Here is an 18,786-nt window from a genome sequence, read left to right on the forward strand (position 1 = left end):
CATCACCAGCCAAAGCGTGAACGCAGATTTTTTATTTAGCAGCTAACGTTAAGTGATGTGCTGCACATCACACCCGTGTGGTTGTATCAAGTATCAAAAATATTTTTCGTATATTTTTGTCTTTTGGAAGCTGCATTCCAAATCTACTTGGCTAGAAAATCTGAGGGGGCACGTGCACCCTAGGTTTGAATGAGCAGGACGTACGCCTGTGGAAAATAGTATAATATAATTTCCAATTTGCTATGCTATGCTTTGGCTACACACCCTTGCAGGGTTAAAGCGAAGCGGTTTTGTTCTCCAGCACCACCCTCGATCTGTCAACACCTCAGATCACAGCGCCACGACGAAGCAGCCTCCGTACACTCACTAACGCAGGCTTTGCCTTCCACAGCGCGACCACAACCTGCTTCGATTGCATTCTGCACAGAATTACACATCTGAAATTGACAGTCGGATATCACAGACATTAAAGCATGGATGCCGTGTCCATTTCTAGAGACCGCGATGATGCTGAAATCACAGATTCATCCACGACAGAGGGACCTTCTCAGGAAGCACCTCAAAGGTACAAATCTGCGACTGTATGTGGATATAGCGGGGCTTATAAGGCTAATTGTTGGAGGCAAGTGTGTTTGTGAACGAACGCAAGTCATTTAAGTGGTGGTTTGTGTGAATATGCAGAAATAACGAACGTGTCGCTTTTTAAGGTGTCTCTCTAACAGACCGACTTGGCTTTTGTTTACAAACGAAAAATACTATTCTCCGAGGGTTACAATAACAACCGAACTGTAGGCTATGTTTAAAGTACAAGGAGATCACGAGTAAGTAAATAGGCTACTACTGAATTCAATCATTTGTCGGGTTTGCCCTTATGTTATCCATGACCGCTGATCTGTGATGATACAGTTTATGTTTTTTGGTCACGAAAGCCACTATGAGTTCATTTTTAAGGCACACTCCATGTTAATTGATATTACACACCTGACACTCAAAAGGACACATGGAAAATATCCTCTAAATACCGACAAAATATTATTCTGCAGCACATGCTGCCCTATGGACATTAAAAACGTAAAAATATAAGAAGCACTTTACTTGAGGGATTCTTTATTTTGTTACACATTATAATATAATAAGATAAATAATTCCTGTTATGCAGTACATTTTGAGCTCTGTAATTTGATAAAAATGAATGTTTGTAGTAAAATTAAGTTTTTATAAAAGGGTACACCAATAAATATGCTCTGGTCATCTTAACTTCATAGCTTTATTATTATAATAATTGAGAGAACATTTACAGTATGCTTAAAAAGATGGTAATGATAAGCCGAAGTTGCTTAGTTTGGGACTGACATGATGTCAACTTGAAGGTAATTATTATTATTATTTTTGTAAATAAATTTCACGGTATCATATCAATATCTTTAATTGTATCCAACAGAATGGAATGTTTTAAAGTGAGATATTACTATACTATTTTTTTTTTCATTGCTTTTTATGTGTAAACTAATGTGACCTCTGATCCGAAGATAATCTTGATGTTTTTGGATGCAGTTAAATAAATATTTTCAAATCAATATTTATTATTATTAATATCAGTGATTACATTTTTAGGGCAAAACTGACACATGAGAAATATTCTAGTTCTTTTACTGAATGCCAAATCAGTTATTCTAATAATGAACTACACAGGGATGTAGGACTCTTAATGGAGGTGTTAGATGATTGACTCTGAATGTTAATCACAGGGCTCATCTGTTACTCTGACTGAGACATTTTGCTTCAGCATAACTACGTGCAGATTCCCTGTTCTGTATCGACAATAATTATCTCTAATGACGAAATCTGTCTATATCAAAGTAATGCTGAGCAGATGGTGAGATGCCTTCTCTGGAGGAGAAGATCCAGCTGAAGCTGCAGTGACTCATATTTGAGTATATGACCCTCTCAGGAGAAGCCTTGTCTTTATATTCCAGTGCGATGCTCACACGTGGGCACCTCTTACCAGCCTTTGATTTGTTAATCAAAGGTTTTGTTCCTTGTTATTATCTGTTGTTTATGTTACTTAAAATGGCTGCACATATCCTACACACAAAAGCAAGAGCTTCATCTCCCAAAACTATCACAAACAAGCCTGGGAAATGTTATAGTCTGGTGGCAATGCAATGATTTTATTCTAAATCTTTTGGTTAAGAGTTACACTATTGAGATGGCAATTCATTATTTATGTATGAATGACATGTTACTCAAATCAAGTTACATTCAGTCTGCATGTGTTCATGCACTGAAACAAATGGTAACCTAAAATATATAAATTAACTGATTTTATTAAAATAAAAATATTATAAAGTATTTAGCATCACTTAATCAACCAAAAAAATTATGGGGATAAATCAGGTAAAAAAAAAACTATGTATGTATAATTTATGAAAAATATAGTTGATTTTAAAATGTTATAATTAATAATATAATTGCAATTTGGTGCAATAAGATGTGCCTATGAGCAGTGTCACTTGATTCACCCTTGTGAATCTAGACTGAGTCACCATTGGTATCAGTGGCCTGAAGTAAACCTCATGCAGTGTAAGTTTCCATTATACTACATGATGTTAGTCAGTGTTTTTCCAGCCAACATGGCTGAAATCCACTAAAAATGCTGTGAGGGCATCTATTCAATCAATTCAGTTTCTGTTACATTTCAGGCATTTATTCCAGATCATGATTCCTACCATACAAGATCCACTGAGTATAAAGCTTAGGGGATATGTGAATACAAACTGAGGGATGTTACTGCAGAATATTTTTTATATGCACATACAAATTGATGTGAATGAAGTAAAGGGAAGTATTTAGTAAATATTTATGCTTGCTCTAGTAATATTTAAGCTCACTGTTGTTAAATAGGGTATTTTATGAGCAAATCCGCTTTGGGAATTACAGTCATCATGTACATTAAGCTCAGGTTTCCCAGTATTCGGGTCATTGCTGGGTTCAGGATGAGGTCTCGTCAGAAAAAGTGGTGTTTTTCCTTGTGTGATGCTGAAAAGATAAACTGATTTCACCCTTACAGTCTGACAGGCCACAACAATCACCTCTGAGTTCTGGCAATGGCAACAAATCAAATTGAGCCTTTGTTCCTTTTGATAACCATCAAAACTTCTGCAGCATGCACACAACCGAAACCCATGAGCTCCATCAGATGCTGAAGGGTCATTGTTTGAAAAAAATGCCTGTTTTCCTGAGCCTTTTGATAGCACATAGTGCTAGAAATTGAACACAATTTTGTAGAAATTCTTCAGAAAGCCTTGTAATGGGAGCAAGCCCACAACTCTCAAGAATCAAGAATCATTTTAAGCATTTAAGCCAACCAAGAAGCTCAGTAATGCGAGATAAAATGTCTGAGGGTTAGGAGCAAGTGGTTTGTTTAATCCTGCTGAAATAGCTCTTTTAATTTCCTTGCAGATTATTTATCCCAGTAGTTTATGTCATCAACAGCTAAATGGGATCAGTCTTGCATACTGTTATCTGCCCAATTTACTTTGCGTATCTAAAGAATCTAAAAAGTGAGCTTATTTGTTTCTTACACATTTACACACTTGACCAGCAGTCACGTGTTCCAGTGTTTGCATAGCTTGTCACCTTGGTAAAGAGTCAGTGTAAAAACAAGCCAGTTAAATGCTTAAAGTTTCGTTCTTATTAAGGACTGTTAAAGTTGAAATGTTCTCTTACACCAAATCTGACAAATTTATAGTTGAAGTGTGGTAAACAGAAAAGTAGTTTATGAAAAAGTATAATAAGCTAATACCATACTGTTACCAACAATTCAGCAGAGTAAGATCTAAAAAAAGGTATCTTATGAAGAGCGGTTCTGTTTAGTATTGTGGATAATCACTGGTGGTTCTTCAAGGTGATCTTCATTATTCAGCAGTACATTTTAAGCAGAGCCACACTCTCATATTTACTTCCTGAGCAGTGAGCTTTTTTCTCTCATCTGAAAAGGCTTTTTATGAGGTTGACGGAGTAAACTGATGGAGTCCCTCCCTCTTGGCGTAATTGGGCATTCAAGCAGTTCACTGATACATTTTTTAGACATCATTGCTAATCTAATATACAGTATGTTGCCAGCAACTCAGATGTGCACTCATACATTCTCTATAGGCAATTTCCTGACAGAAATAAGCTATATGTTTTAGAGTCATATTGTTCAGACAAAACAAAACAACCATATTGTTGTGCAGAAGCATTTCAAAATGGAACTTTCAAGATTATTTTATATTACAAAAAAATAAAACAATTTTTATTTGTCGGTCAGTATGATCCAGTAAGATTTAGACAATCACTGCATGACGAGAAAAGATTAAAAGATCTAAAAGATTAGTTATGTGTGTGTGCAAACAAGTGAAATCAACAGCAAATTAACTGCGTCTGTGTGACTATACGCGTAGACACAATGAGCAATTAAAAAAAACAACCCTTTTACATGTTTAGCAGTTAACACATGAACAACTTGCAGTCAATCATAACCTAAATATGATTTCCATGTAAAATGTACTATACCAAAATATGAATTATAGTAACTTTTCGCCTTAACAGTCAAATTCTCCACACACTCAAGCTCTAAGGATCATAAATCTTATATTCTTTGATAATTTAAACCAGTAATGACTAATTCTGTCATCTGTCAGTTCATTTGTAAGCCAGTTCAAACAAGTTATGCACTGATATTCGGAGAAGTGAAAATAATTAATCCCCAAAGTGACTCAACCAGATCGTTGAATCAATGATTGCAATTGGATCAGTCCAAATTATGTTTTATTCAAGGCAAGGCAAGGCAAGTTTATTTATATAGCACATTTCGTACACAATGGTAATTCAAAGTGCTTTACATAAAAGAAAGTAAAATAGTAATGAAGAAAAATAATAACAAGAATAAAACAAGCAATTTTAAAACTTTTAAAATTATTAAAACTGTACTTATTTAAAATGAATTTAAAATAGTTAAAAAATGATTTTACATAAAATTAAATAAAAAAAAAAACAGTCAAAATATATATTGCAATCAGTTCGGACATTACACAGTGCTCATTCAATAAATGCACAGCTAAACAGATGAGTTTTAAGTCTAGATTTAAATGTGACTAATGTTTTCGCACATCTGATCTCTTCTGGAAGCTGATTCCAACTCTGGGCCGCATAGTAACTAAAGAAGGACTCCCCTTGTTTTGTGTGAACCCTTGGTATTTCTAACTGACTCGATCCTAATGATCTGAGTGCTCTGTTAGGTTTATATTCAGTGAGCATATCTGCAATATATTTCGGTCCTAGGTCATTTAGTGACTTATATACGAGTAAAAGTACTTTAAAATCAATCCTAAATGTAACTGGAAGCCAGTGAAAGGACCTGAGGACTGGTGTGATATGCTCAGATTTTCTGGTTCTAGTCAGAATCCTGGCAGCAGCGTTCTGGATGAGCTACAGCTGTCTAATGGTCTTTTTGGGAAGGCCGGTGAGGAGCCCATTACAATAGTTCAATTATTCAAGGCAATTCTTGAAACGGTTCCACTGGTTCATTGACCGGTCTTGATTTCTTTACTTCAACATAACAATTAATATCACTTGCTTTTTTCTAAAATGTAGTAGTGTGAAAGCTGCAACAGAACATTTTATGATTGATGTCATGCGATTCTTTTATTTGCAGTGAGATCCCTGAGGTTTCGCTGTGTCTTCCAGACAGTGACCGCATTGAATCTCAGACGTGTCCGGTCAAAATTGTGGAGAACCAAGCCGACAGCAACAGTCCTTTCAGGTCACACTCCTCTACTCAGCTCCACCATCAAGTATCGCAGGGCTCTGGCTATCATTCACCAAAATGCAAAAGATGCCCCTGCTGTGGCCACCAGCAGTCGAATCAAAGCAATGTCTGTCCAGGTCAAGCAGACTTTTCAGCGAGTCCTGTTAAGACTGTCCATGGCCGCAGTCCATCAAGCCTGCCTTCATGTCAAAATAAATCGCAGTGCCATTGGCTTCATGAATCTCATGAAGGCAGTGACCACAAGCCTGCACAGCGTCACATGGTGACAGTGAGGTCCGGACTCTTTTCTACTATAATGTCATTGCAATGGACGTACATCTAGTTGATTGTAAACATTTAAATCTGTTAATCACTATGTCTGTCTGCTCAGTAGGAATGATGGCTTGCATAGGATACCAAGGAGGTGGGATACTTTTGTAGCAAATTATGATAAAAGATGTATGTTTATAATAACATCACATGATTAAGATTAAGTTTGATTTTTACAGCTATTCCCAGGTCATAGTGGAGTACCCGATGACTGTGCTCATTTCATGTACGTTGGTTTTGTTTGCCTGTTCCCTCGCTGGGGTTTTGATTGGTCCTCTGCCAGACTTCTCAGACCCTTTGCTGGTGAGTATCTGCACCTCTGTAACATATGGAAGTAATAATGATTTTTACTGATTCATGGTAATGCAAGTACATTAGTAAATTCAAACAAAAGTAAATGGATCACATACTAAAAGTGACAAAAAATAAGTGGAAAAAAAAGTAATTGTATGATTAAGGAGATAAAGTAAAAAAAAAGATGGAGCCACGTGAGATAAAAAAAGTTACAGTTGTGTGAAAATCAGAATTGTGAGGTGTAAACTCAGTTCTGAGAAAAAGAGTTTTTTCTTTCTTTTTTGTGGCAGACACTTTTTTCCTGAAGTTGCTCCTAAGATTTTTTTACACAAACTAAAGCTAAAATTGTGAGGTTTTTTTTCTCTGAGGCAGAAATTGGCTTGTGTCTATAAATACATTTCTGAAGATAAACTTACCATCAGTGTCCTTTCATCATTAGAATTATACATTTGCCTCTCAAATGACTTATATTCATATTTATAATGACTTCAAAGTGTTTCTACTTTCCATTCACATGTCTTTGACCTCCCAGGGATTTGAACCTCGTGGAACAGACATAAGTATCCGGCTAGCAACGTGGATGAGGTTACAGCAAAACACTGGACCTGGAAAATCACTGTCCCCCTTTCCATGGCAACTCACAGAGAGAATCTCAGGGTATTTCTTCGTCATCATATGATACTAAAATACTTTTAATATAATTTACCACTGACCATTTATCTAATTCAGACTGTTGCTTTTATTACTAAAGGATTGTATGCTATGTTTGTATTGAAAAAATCATGTTTGTCTTACAGAGAGAAGACATTTCGATCTGAACCCCAATCTAGAGAACGTTCACGGAGAATGTTACACAGAGATTACACTGAGCACAACTTTTTTTGTAACGCACCAGGTGAGATTTTACTCCCGTTATCAGGTATTTCCAAATCTAATAAATCAGTAATGTTTTCTATCACCCAATCTGTGGTTCTGCAGGAGAGCGCTATGCTCAGCTGGTCTTCCGCTCTGGAAACTCTGCCAGTCTCTGGAGTCTAAAGGCAATTTACTCCATGTGTGAAATGGAACAGGCACAGGTAAACCAAGGATATATTTTCCTAAAAGGGCATAATATTCTTAAGAAGTTGTTAAATGCAGTGTGGTGGATATATGATATGATGAATCTATTCATTGTGTGTTAATAATCAGATTCAGATATTAGAGAATTCAGTGTGATCTCATTAGTAAGCATACTGTAGTTATCTGCACATAAAGTTTGGTTTGGCACACATACTATTTGTCTGCATTGAAAAACACACTAGAACATCATTAATGCACTGACAGCATCTAAAACACCTCTAAAAGCATTTTGCGTAAGAACAACTTTGAGACGTACATAAATAATCTATAAAAAAAAATTCTAATATAAATATAAAAGATTTGTAAAGTTTATTTTTTTATTGGTCCTGTAGATTTTAGATGCAGTCAGTACTTTTCAGCAACTACATGCAAACTGAATGTATGAATACTAATGAGATGAAAAAGCATGATAACTTAAAGCAATACACCTTTTTACATTTGTGATATTTTTGCTGAGAAATTAAAGTAATTTATTATTATTCATTTTAGATCCATTCCGGGACCCAGTTTGCTCAACTTTGCCAGGTCAGATCAGAGTTATCCAGCTCCATGGTGAAGAATGAGTGCTGCCCAAGTTGGTCTTTGGGGAATTACTTGGCTGTTCTTAACAACGTTTCCTCCTGCTTTAGTCTGACAGCACAGCAGGTTTCCGAAAGCCTTGGTCTGCTCAGATTCTGTGCCCCTTACTATCATGATGGAAGACTGGTTGCATCATGTTCTGAGAGGAGTAAATTTGGTCGCTGTGCATCCGTTCCAGAACGCTGTAAACTGTCAAGCATCTTCCAGATTCTCCATTACCTTGTGGACAAAGACTTTCTGGGGCCACAGACTGTTGAATACAAGGTCCCATCCCTAAAATATAGCACTGTATTTCTTCCAGTAGAAAAAGGAGATCCACTTATGAAAATTTATTTGGACTATTTAGAGGGTCACGACCTTACATACAATAACACCACCATAACAGGAATGGATTTGGGAATTAAACAAAAACTTTTCAAGTATTATTTGGCACGGGACTCTGTCTATCCCATTCTTGCATCTCTTGCACTTTTGTTCACAATGGGACTATATCTCAAATCACTATTTATTGCAGCAATGTCACTGGTTGCTGTCATATTATCAATTTCCACCTCATATTTTTTCTACAAAGTTGCATTTCGCTTGACATTTTTTCCACTCCTCAATCTTGCATCAGTCCTTGTGCTTTTGGGAAGCTGTCTAAATCAAGCCCTGACTTTTGTTGATTTCTGGAAACTACAGCTAAGCCACAACCCTCCAGCTGTCCCTGAGAAGAGAATGAACCGGGTTTTACAGGAAATAGGATACTTGATATTAGTGTCAGGTCTGACGTCTAGCATTACATTTTACTCAGGCTACATAAGCAGCATCACCGCTGTGAGATGTTATGCTGTATATCTTGGCAGTGCCTCATTAATCAACACATTATTTGCTCTTGTTTGGCTTCCGTGCACCCTCATTTTGCAAGAACGCTATGCTGTGCTGTCTTCAAACCCTGTCGTGAAGGTAGCTTGGAAGCCTTGCTGCTCCAAAAATACGGGTGGATTCTGGGAGACAAGTTCAAGAAAGCGCTGTCTGTTTACTTTGAGACAGAAGCTTCGGACATTAGGGCGAGGGTTTTCGGACACATCAAACCTGCTTTTTTTAAAGATCCTGCCTTGTGGAGTTGTGAAATTCCGATACATATGGATCGGTTGGTTTGCAGTCCTTGCCGTCGGTGGAACGTACATATCATGCGTAGACCCTGGCATGAAACTGCCAACTTCAGACAGCAGAACAACTCAGCTATTCCGCTCCAGCCATCCCTTTGAGAGGTACGATGCTGAATATCGCCACCAGTTCATGTTTGAGCGAATGAAACAGGGTGAAGATGAACCCATGACACTAACTCTAATTTGGGGCGTAATTCCATCAGATGACGGTGACCACTTCGATCCAAAAAGTAATGGATCTTTAGATCTTGATCCAGGGTTCAATATAAGCAGTCCCCAAGCCCAACTGTGGTTGCGGGATCTGTGTGGAAAAATTCAAAACCAGACCTTCTATTCTCCATTATCAGCTGACCAAGAAACAGCAGAAGACAATGTGTGTTTTGTGGAACAATTGATTCACTGGGTTTCTATACGTCGCTGTTCTGAAACGGAGGATGCGTTTAGCTTCTGCTGCAATAATATTCCCTTTCCTTACCCACCAAGTGTTTTCGAGCAGTGCCTTAGCATGATGGTAGCAGAGCAGCATGCAGAGGGACACCCACCCAGTGCCGGAGGCCTGAGGTTTGATTTGGACGGTCGAATCACTGCCCTTATTGTAATATTCAAGACTGTACAACTTTACAGCTTCGACTTCAGCAGAATGTCTCTGTTCTACCAAGAGATCTTATCATGGTTTAATGGGGAAATGTCCAAGGCTCCAGTAGGACTGCAGAAAGGATGGTTTGTAAGCCAACTAGGCTTATATGACCTCCAGCATTGCTTGAGCTCAGAGACATTGGAGGTGGCAGGCTTTTCAGTAGCACTTACATTTGCACTGCTCTTACTAACAACATGGAATATTCCATTAAGTGTATTTGTGTCCCTTGCAGTGGGAGGAAGTGTGTTTGCTACTGTTGGCCTCCTTGTGCTTTTAGAATGGCAGTTAAATGGTGTGGAAGCACTCTTAATTTCAGTAGCTGCAGGTCTCTCTGTTGACTTTGTGGCCAATTATTGCATTTCATACAGCCTGGCCCCACACAATGACAGACTGGGCAGGGTTGCACATTCCCTGAAGAGAATGGGTTGCCCTGTAGCTATAGGTGCTGGGGCATATTTCTGTGTGGGCATTATTATGTTACCTGCAACTGCATTGCTTTTCAGAAAACTTGGGATCTTCCTCCTAATTGTGAAGTGTCTTGCATGTGGTTTCGCTACTTTCTTCTTCCAGTCGTTGTGCTGCTTCTTTGGACCCCAGAAGAACTGTGGGAGAATAACCCTACCCTGTGTTACAAAGCAAGCCACTGAAAATATACTGTCGTCCTGTTCGGCTACAGAACCCGGGACCACCAATCCCGCAGCTAATGGGGCATTCAGCTGTGGCACAGGTTCTCTGGTTCGAAAAGCTTTTAATAAAGAAAGCGAAGGCTTTCTTTGTCCCAATCAGCAACACCATAAAAGGCGGCAAGCAGTCGGTGGAAGGGAGCTGGAACAGTACGAACTGCAGCCACTTGCTTGCCAGTTGAGCGACAGCTTCGAGAATAGCACTTGCACCAGCAAGCTGTCCAACAGGCCTTCTGTCCTTTCTGATGACATTCAGTTTTGTGGCCTTAGTCCAAGGCAAGACTATGATCGAGTCAGCATTGAGGATGAAAGCGCAGAAATGCGTAGCAGGCACCTTAAGGGTTGCAACCCACCTCCAGCGCTCCAGACCTCATCCCCATACAAAGAGAACATGTTGCATCCTGTGGTTGCTCCTCCACAAGATGGATCTAAAGAGAAGGTTTTGTGCAAGAAATGCCGCGGCCATTCGAGCGGTGGGCTCAAACTTTGGAATGTGTCTTTATCGTCTTCCTCTAGCATGGAAGAAATCATGATCACCCAGACTACAGATACTGTCAATGAAAGGTCACTCTCAGTGGATGAAGCCACTAGCTGTCATCTACACAAACGGCTTTTGTCTTGTCAGTCTCATAGCTCCATGGAGGGACTTGTAGACTCCAATGAGACCTGCTTAAGTGAGGTAGAACCTGCTATCTTAGTCTCTGAAGCTGTAAAGTTTGAGGAAGAGTTACAACCTGGCCACCTTAATGGCAAGAGGGACACTTTACATCTGTCCTTGATGGAGACTGTATATGACCTTGCTTCCCCGGCGTCCAGTAGGGTAAGGACAACCCAAAGTGAGGTGCCAGTGATACTGCCCAACAGCAAACCTGATATGCCCGATGTTTGGATAAAAAGGGAGGGAAAAGCTGAAGGTGGCAGCTAATCAATATTGACGACAACACTGAGCAAATCTAAACAACCGCAGCATGGCCAGTACTTTATATGGTGGGCTTAACTTTTGTACTCAGCCGCATATTATTACGTTTTTCAATCTGTCTGAAAATGCATACCAGATAACAAAGACTAGTTAATTTTTTGGAAGTACACACAGTGCTTATACATTTTTTTAAGAGGACAGATTTTTTTTTTAGCATGATTCCTTGCATGTCATGTAAATGTACACTGAATGTGCACTCACAATAGCCTTTGAAAAAGCTTTTCTTCAGGGGCCTTGAACTGCAAACTTACCAACACTTAAAGAACAATTGTGCCTGATCTTTTAAACAACCGATCCATGAGCTTTTTAAACTCCATAATTTTAATTGTTTTTACATTAATTTTGCAAAGATCACAATCAATATAAATTTACTGTTTTTTTTCCCCTCCAAATTCTTTTCAATTATTATACACTAGAAAAGCACTGAAATAACCCACTACAGCAATTTTACACTTACCTTATGCCAGGAACACTTGGCATAGATGTGCTTGCTACTGTTGCTATAACCGTTTTATTCATGAATACATTTTATTGCCTGTTATGATATAATACATTTTTAAACCTGAACTTTTCATAAAAGCTGTAAGAAAAACATTTTGTTATTGCCAGAGCCATAGAAGTACCTCTTTTAAAAAAGACAATGACTGCCCATCAGAATATAGGCCAATTACAACGTTCTTTAGTCAGAATGCTTCAGTGTGTGGACATGTTTCACTAATATCCCTGATTTATGAAAAACTGCAATATATTTGAACCCTACACAAGACTTTGAGTGTTAAATCAATGTTCAGTATGTATTTGAAAGATACACATAGTTTAGAATGCAAAAGTTTGTATGTGAAAAGTAGTGTTTTTTGTGAACAAAGATGTCAATCCTTTATGAAACTGGAATCTTAGCAAATGTTAGTTATACTGCAAAATGATGTATTTCTAGAAAGAACGTCCTTCTTTTTATACCCAGATTAATTTAACATTACTTCATTAAGGCCAGCAGATGTGTTCTCGACATTGTCAAAGCATCTTAAAATACAAAGTGCCAAAATGTAATAATGATTTGTGCCAAAAGTTTTTTTTTTGTTTTTCCTGAAATTATGCAGCTGTATTATAAAACCTGCTGGTGTGGAACTACTGTTGTTGATAGCCTCTGCGTAAAGTCAGATTTGAAGTTGTCTGAAGATAAACTATGATCGTAGTTCATTAAAAATAAAAATATTTTTAATTGAGATTACACTGCCATGACTTTCTTTGGTGGTTTTGAGTTCAAAGGCAGGTTGAAACTGGACAACATAAGAAAATAAAAAAATCTCAGCTTCAATTCTATGCATAACACGATATTTTGCATTACATGTTTTAATTAAAATTACTCTCACCTGCTATTACTGAAGGGGCAGAAGAAAATTATATTAAATAACATGCTTTATTTTCATTCCCACAAAAAGAAAAAAGAAAAGCTCTTATCGCTGTACGCTCATGTCAGATGGGATGTTGTCCTTCTTAAATATAAATAAATTGATGAAATGGAAATGTAACTGACTAATAAATCCACGAATCCTAAATGAAATGTAAAAAGTAGTTTTGAATTGAGTCAGAATATATTCAGTAATCAAAGGGATTAAAAAAAAAACAATCTTTGTAAACACGCTGATATATAAGGTAACAAAAGATGCATGAATACATCTGATTTTATTTTAGTCCTGAAGCCAGTCTTCTTTGGCCCATTCAGGCATTTGTGTAGTGTATTCAAAGTCAGGTCCTTTGTATCGTAATGCATGTAGGTACATAATCAAATCCTTCTTCGTTGGGTCAGGTCGCACTATTTTACACTCACCACATAAATGATCTCTCACAAAAGCATTTGATTTTGCAGTTCTGAAGGCTTCATCTGATACTGAATCCTTTTCTCTATGAGCACTATCCATCTTGTCCGCAGTCTCGGCTTCAGATTGGCTCTTGTGAAATTCTTGACTACCTTCTGCCTTTCCTTCCTCCTCTGTTAGTTTACATGAACTGTCATCACACACAACACCACTGGATGCAGGTGCAATTATTTGATCATTGTGTTCTTGAGCACCATCACTACATTCTGTCTCCGGCCCTTGCTTTCCTATGACTTCTTCATCAGGCAAATCCAACAAGTGCAGACTCTCCTTTGAACTATGGTCTTTTATAAGAGCTTCTAGAAGCTCTTCATTACTCATACCCACTAGCCCTCCTTTGGCTCTGTTTGGACCCCATGCAGAAGACCCATAGATGGGATCGTTGAGGATGGGAAAGCCAAGAAACTGAAGATGAACACGAATTTGGTGAGTACGTCCTGTGAGAGGCAGACAGCGGACCACACTAGAGTGCCCATTATAGCTCAGTCTCTGGAAAACTGTGCGGGATTCTTTGCCTTTCGGATCCACCCTACAGAAGCCCACGCGGAAGGACACTACCAGGATGGGTTCTTCACACACCACCTCAATCTCTGGAAACTCCCCTTCCACACGACACACATACTCCTTCTCTAACTGTGAAAAAAAGAAAAGGAAGTATAGTTTAAATCTGCATGAAATGAAAATTCACCTCATCTATTTTTATAAATGCATGTTATAGACCTTTGCCTGACAATTCCAGACTTTTAGAGATTGCATAAACTAATTACTAACTAATATTTTAGTAAGGAGACCTGCATACGACATGCAAGAATTGTTTTTATTAATATTAATAAAAAAGGTTTAACAAAACATGGCCATAAATTATGTTTTGGGAGCAGATTCTTAATTTGTGGTGACAATATCCAATTTTTCTTCCATTTATTTCATTCAAGTTTAAAAATGTAGTTTCATGTAACATCAAAATAATACATTAATTATTAACTTTTCAAATATACACACAGATAAAATTTTTATTCATGTAAAGAATGATATACAATTGTAACAAAACACATTAACAACTAATATTCAAATATTCAATATCTACAATTTCAACCAACTGTGACTGACAGAATGCAAAATTTTTAAGACCTAATACCAAATATGCCATTCAGAAATGTTGTCCTACCTGTCTCTCACGAACCATCGCACCCAGTTTTTTGGAGACCTCAAGTGTACGAGCAAACAGCAGCACACCTGAAGTGAGGCGGTCCAGTCGATGTACTGTGTGGAGGCCACTAAGGCCCTTCTCCTTTCCCAGAATGAAAATGACAGTGTTGTGACGGTAGCGGCCACAGGGATGCACAGGAAGTGAGGCGGGTTTATCCACCACCACAACCTCCCCATCATCCACCAGAACCTCCAAGGGCTCCCCACTCACAGGGGGCTCATGACGGTGCACTGTGTTCCTCATAAAGTCATTATTCTAGAGAAACAAAAGAGGTACAAAACAATTAAAAAAAACCTGCACATATAAAGAGACATGTTGCCACGTGATCTCTTACCTTCAGTATTATATTCAGGTCATCCACAGGTGTTTCATTCAATTTAATACGCCCCTCTTTGACAGCCTTTCTGTAGTAATCCAGAGACTCCGCCCGGAATTCACTATTAAAAACCTCTAGTAATGTTTTACCAATCCAGCGTCCCTTACAGTAAGTCGTAAAATCAAAATAATAAGGATACACTTTGCGAAGACCGCTATCAAAATAGTAGGAGGTTTCGGCAAAATGTTCTTGGCTGAAACTCACGCCAGGGTTGCGTTTCTGCGGCGGAGGCACGTACCGCTCACCGGCACGCAGCTGTTTCCCGCTCCTCTTCTGCTTCTTACGGCTGCCTTGTTTTGATGCCTCATCCGTCTCCTCGTTTTTACGTTTACCGCGATTTGTTCTATCAGTGCTGTCCGTATCACAGCTGTCTTCTTCAGCGGTGGCTTCTTTATTCTCCATAACGTGTACTTTAGTATAGAACTGATGTTTTGCAAAGTCAAGACTTGATTTAGCGCTGTCCGTAGCGTTCCCAGAGTTTTAACACTCACGTTTTTATTCCGATACAAGTGTCTCAGATTATTATTGTTTTCTATTTTTTTTCCAAAGCAAAGTAATGCATTTAAACCTGCTAAGTTACCTTCCCTTTCGCACACGTGAGCATGCCATCCAGCGACTCAAAGACAGAATTATTTCCGTCTTGGTTTGATGACATCATGTGACGTCATTTGTTTACGAATTATTTGTGGTGTAAAAATTTGTATCTACTTTAAATCTACTCTTTCGTAGGCCTAAAAAAGTATTATATAAATATTTGTATTTATACATATTTTTGTTTCTTCCTTTTTTTGTATGAACTCTTATTTTGTTTTTATTATTATTTTCATGAGCACATTTTACGATTTTTTTAAATATATGTAAATCAATTAACAGCTATTGTTTAAGACATATATAAACTTTACACAAGTGAATTAATCTTTACCTTCCTTTTTTGGGGGGCAAAAGGTGGTCATATTTTTCCTAATGACACTGGCCATTAATCTCATATCTCTTCACAAGGTATATGTTCATTTACTTTTATGTTTTCTTCTTCTTTTAATGCAGTTCTATGTATTCTTACACTTCTTGGCAAAGATAAAAAATAGTTGATGGTAGTTCATAAATCATAGTATACTGAACTTTATTAATCTGAGAAAAAAACAAGGCGTTATATTATGTTTACATTTAATTGTGTACATTTAACAAGTAGATTCATTAAAATCAAATTTAAAATCACACAATTGATTAGACAACAGCAACTTATTTTTATATTGCACAGATTACAAAAGAAAGAGAATAAGCTTTTATTTTAACTCATTTTTAATTTCAACCGCTAAAAGTATTTTTGTTTCCAATTTATTTAAGCCTTGGCATTAGCTTAGTAATGTCACATCAATATAATTCATCAAAAGTTAGCATGGTAGCAGTTACATTTCCACATATAACTGTACTCTATTGTGGTTGCTTCTTGCTGTATAGTATGTTAAAGCATAGCACGCCCTCTTATGAAGCATTCAGAGTTTACAAGCCTTAGATATGGAAGTTCTTGCTTACACAGTTTAAGTGAAGAGACACCTCAGTCCTCTAACAGTTACTTCATTTGAACTTCAGTTTTAAGTCAAGAATCAGAATGATCTAGAAGAGTATGTTGCTAGGCAGCAGATGGAGATGGGATGAGCGCAGTCCCTCAGCCCTAAGGGCTTTCTGAACCACAGCACCAGCGCCATCTCCTGCAGGGGCATCTATACTGCAATCACAGCCCATCACTGGGAAGAGAAACAAATCAACAGCCACACAGATGTGATGAGCTACAGTACAATATAAATCACTCTATTCTGCTTCATCTTATAAGGACTGGATGCATACCTTGGCCACTGGTGGTGTTTGTCTGTCAGTGGGACGTAAATCACACCCATCAGTGCTTTCCTGAGGAAAGTACTATCGCTTTGACGGTCATACTGCTCCAGAACTTGGTTTCCACCCTCTGGGCCCACAGGCATAATAAGTCTCCCACCTGGTTTCAACTGTTCCAGGAGCTGTTGATGCATATGTTTAAATAAGACTACTGCAGGCTACGTGAACAACAATTAAGTCTAATTCATTATGTGCATACAGCTTTAGGGAGTGTAGGAGAAGCTGCTCCAACATGAATAGCATCATAGGGGGCTTCATCAGGATAACCCAACCGTCCATCACCCACTATGAGGCAAAAAAATAAATAAAAGCATTTTACCAAAACAAGTTTTTTTAAAGCATTCTTGAAATGTCACTAGCAATGACATAAACACGACCATTGAGAATGTTTGTGCTTCAACATACAAGAAAGCATATTATTTGAATCCCTCACCCACTAATTTAATTAGTCCAGAGGCAAGCAATTTTGGATCATCCGCCTGGACATTTCTCACAGAGGCTTGCACCAGCTCATCTATGTGGTCAATTCCCACTACTTTTCCAGAGGGTCTTACCTGTATAATAAACATAGCAAAATATAATGTAAAACAGCAATCTTTATATCTAATTCAATCAAATAATTATGTAAAATAATTTAAAAAATGCAAAAAATATGATAAAAGATGTTTCAGAATTTATAGTATATAATTTTGTTATATAGATTTGTGTAATGATTGTTCATGTTGGTGTAGAATTTTATTTTCTTATAATTATTTTCAACATGACATATATATTCATATTGCAAATAATTAGAAGAAAATATAATGCAAGTTTTTTTTTTAGTTTATCTTGTACTTTCATCCCAAGCACTGATGAATTGGGTGTGCCAGGCATTATATTTCTTAATGAAAAAATGTCAAGAAAAAAAAAACATTCAAACACAAAAATATTATATATTAAAAACTTGCATGACATCCTGAAAAAAATAGCACTCACCATTCTGGCAAAGCATGCAGTGAGATATCCACTTCCTGAACCCACATCCAAGGCTGAAGCTCCTTCTGTTAACTTGTCACTGAGGACCTCCAGAGCATGTGCATGCTACATTTCATGTCATTCATTATTGCATATTAAATATAACAGTAACAACTATTTTAGAAGTGTTTGCCAGACCTACCATATGAGGGGCACTGATTGTAGCCTTGTATCCTTTGTAAAAAAAAAAAAACAAAAAAAAATAAATAAACCAGTGTGAGTGAAAACCGGCACTGCATTTTTCTTTCTAGCTTGCTTCACAAATTCAAACCAATATAATATGCCTGCTGATTTATAAAAGTCACCTATGGACTGTGGAGAGTCAGCATAAGGGTGGTCTCTGGAATAAATCCCTCTATCAGTGGCAAGCATGGCATTAAACACTCTGTCACTGCGAATAACTTCATGATCTGTCACAGAAGGAAAACATTAAGCTATTTACTGTCCATTAAATAACATTTGTGTATTGAGATGTACAATAACATCTAATCTTTGTTTTTATATCATTATCTCTTTACTAACCTCTTAAGTGAGTGATGAGTTCTATATGTGTTTTGCCACTAGAGATCCATGCCATGGTTCTGGAAAGCAGCAAACCCATAGGGCATTGCTTAACAAGCACTGTCTGCAGCAAATGATGTTTGGATTTCAACAACTCCCAAGTTCGGACAGTCTGTAAACTCACTCTGACGTACAGAGACTTATCCTGCTGAAAAAGATTACCAACTTAAACCACTTACACTTTGTCAAGTCAAGCTGGTCTTCAAAGTTCCTAAAACCCCTTCAAATCCAACTAGCCTTAACAAGCTGGGAGACTAACTAAAAGCAGCAAACCTAAGCTGGTTTAAGATGTTTC

General features: G+C 37.7%; 3 protein-coding genes across 5 annotated transcripts; 1 reads left to right on the plus strand and 2 right to left on the minus strand.

Annotated features, from left to right (window-relative positions):
- The first annotated feature begins 24 nt into the window (after positions 1-24).
- Positions 25-12,780, plus strand: LOC132111624 (protein dispatched homolog 2-like). 3 transcript variants are annotated; one of them, XM_059519111.1, is made up of 9 exons: positions 25-565; positions 5,731-6,085; positions 6,183-6,215; positions 6,301-6,424; positions 6,948-7,072; positions 7,213-7,310; positions 7,394-7,491; positions 8,024-11,667; positions 11,698-12,780. In XM_059519111.1, the coding sequence occupies exons 1-8, from the start codon at positions 478-480 to the stop codon at positions 11,507-11,509; spliced, it is 4,407 nt and encodes a 1,468-aa protein (XP_059375094.1). In that variant the 5' UTR covers positions 25-477; the 3' UTR covers positions 11,510-11,667; positions 11,698-12,780. The 3 variants fall into 3 exon arrangements, with proteins under 3 accessions (XP_059375094.1, XP_059375092.1, XP_059375093.1); XM_059519109.1 differs by having other exon boundaries at positions 26-565; positions 5,699-6,085; XM_059519110.1 differs by having other exon boundaries at positions 27-565; positions 5,699-6,085; positions 6,186-6,215.
- Positions 12,394-15,976, minus strand: LOC132111924 (pseudouridylate synthase RPUSD2-like). Its single transcript, XM_059519540.1, is given in 5 exon segments — positions 12,394-14,073; positions 14,606-14,902; positions 14,982-15,472; positions 15,475-15,639; positions 15,946-15,976. Coding segments are annotated over 5 exon segments (1,806 nt in total). The 3' UTR covers positions 12,394-13,251.
- A 150-nt stretch (positions 15,977-16,126) lies between these two features.
- On the minus strand, positions 16,127-18,764 carry LOC132111626 (protein-L-isoaspartate(D-aspartate) O-methyltransferase-like). The gene is made up of 8 exons (XM_059519114.1): positions 18,453-18,764; positions 18,236-18,340; positions 18,073-18,104; positions 17,892-17,996; positions 17,350-17,470; positions 17,116-17,201; positions 16,869-17,038; positions 16,127-16,768 (listed from the first exon to the last, which is right to left on the minus strand). Exons 1-8 carry the CDS (start codon positions 18,529-18,531, stop codon positions 16,756-16,758), a joined length of 711 nt encoding a protein of 236 aa, XP_059375097.1. The 5' UTR covers positions 18,532-18,764; the 3' UTR covers positions 16,127-16,755.
- Positions 18,765-18,786: the final 22 nt, after the last annotated feature.

The sequence above is a fragment of the Carassius carassius genome, chromosome 31, assembly GCF_963082965.1.
Source record: "Carassius carassius chromosome 31, fCarCar2.1, whole genome shotgun sequence".
NCBI lineage: Eukaryota > Metazoa > Chordata > Actinopteri > Cypriniformes > Cyprinidae > Carassius > Carassius carassius.

Excerpts from the sequence above, each read along its gene's own strand:
- LOC132111624 (XM_059519109.1), top strand. The coding sequence starts at position 474 with ATGGATGCCGTGTCCATTTCTAGAGACCGCGATGATGCTGAAATCACA. Across the intron at positions 6,216-6,300 it reads TTGCATAGGATACCAAGGAG|CTATTCCCAGGTCATAGTGG; the intron begins GTGGGATACTTT and ends TGATTTTTACAG. Across the intron at positions 7,311-7,393 it reads CTTTTTTTGTAACGCACCAG|GAGAGCGCTATGCTCAGCTG; the intron begins GTGAGATTTTAC and ends GTGGTTCTGCAG.
- LOC132111626 (XM_059519114.1), bottom strand. The coding sequence starts at position 18,531 with ATGGGTTTGCTGCTTTCCAGAACCATGGCATGGATCTCTAGTGGCAAA. Across the intron at positions 17,997-18,072 it reads CAATCAGTGCCCCTCATATG|CATGCACATGCTCTGGAGGT; the intron begins GTAGGTCTGGCA and ends CATGAAATGTAG. Across the intron at positions 17,471-17,891 it reads CTGCATGCTTTGCCAGAATG|GTAAGACCCTCTGGAAAAGT; the intron begins GTGAGTGCTATT and ends TTTATTATACAG.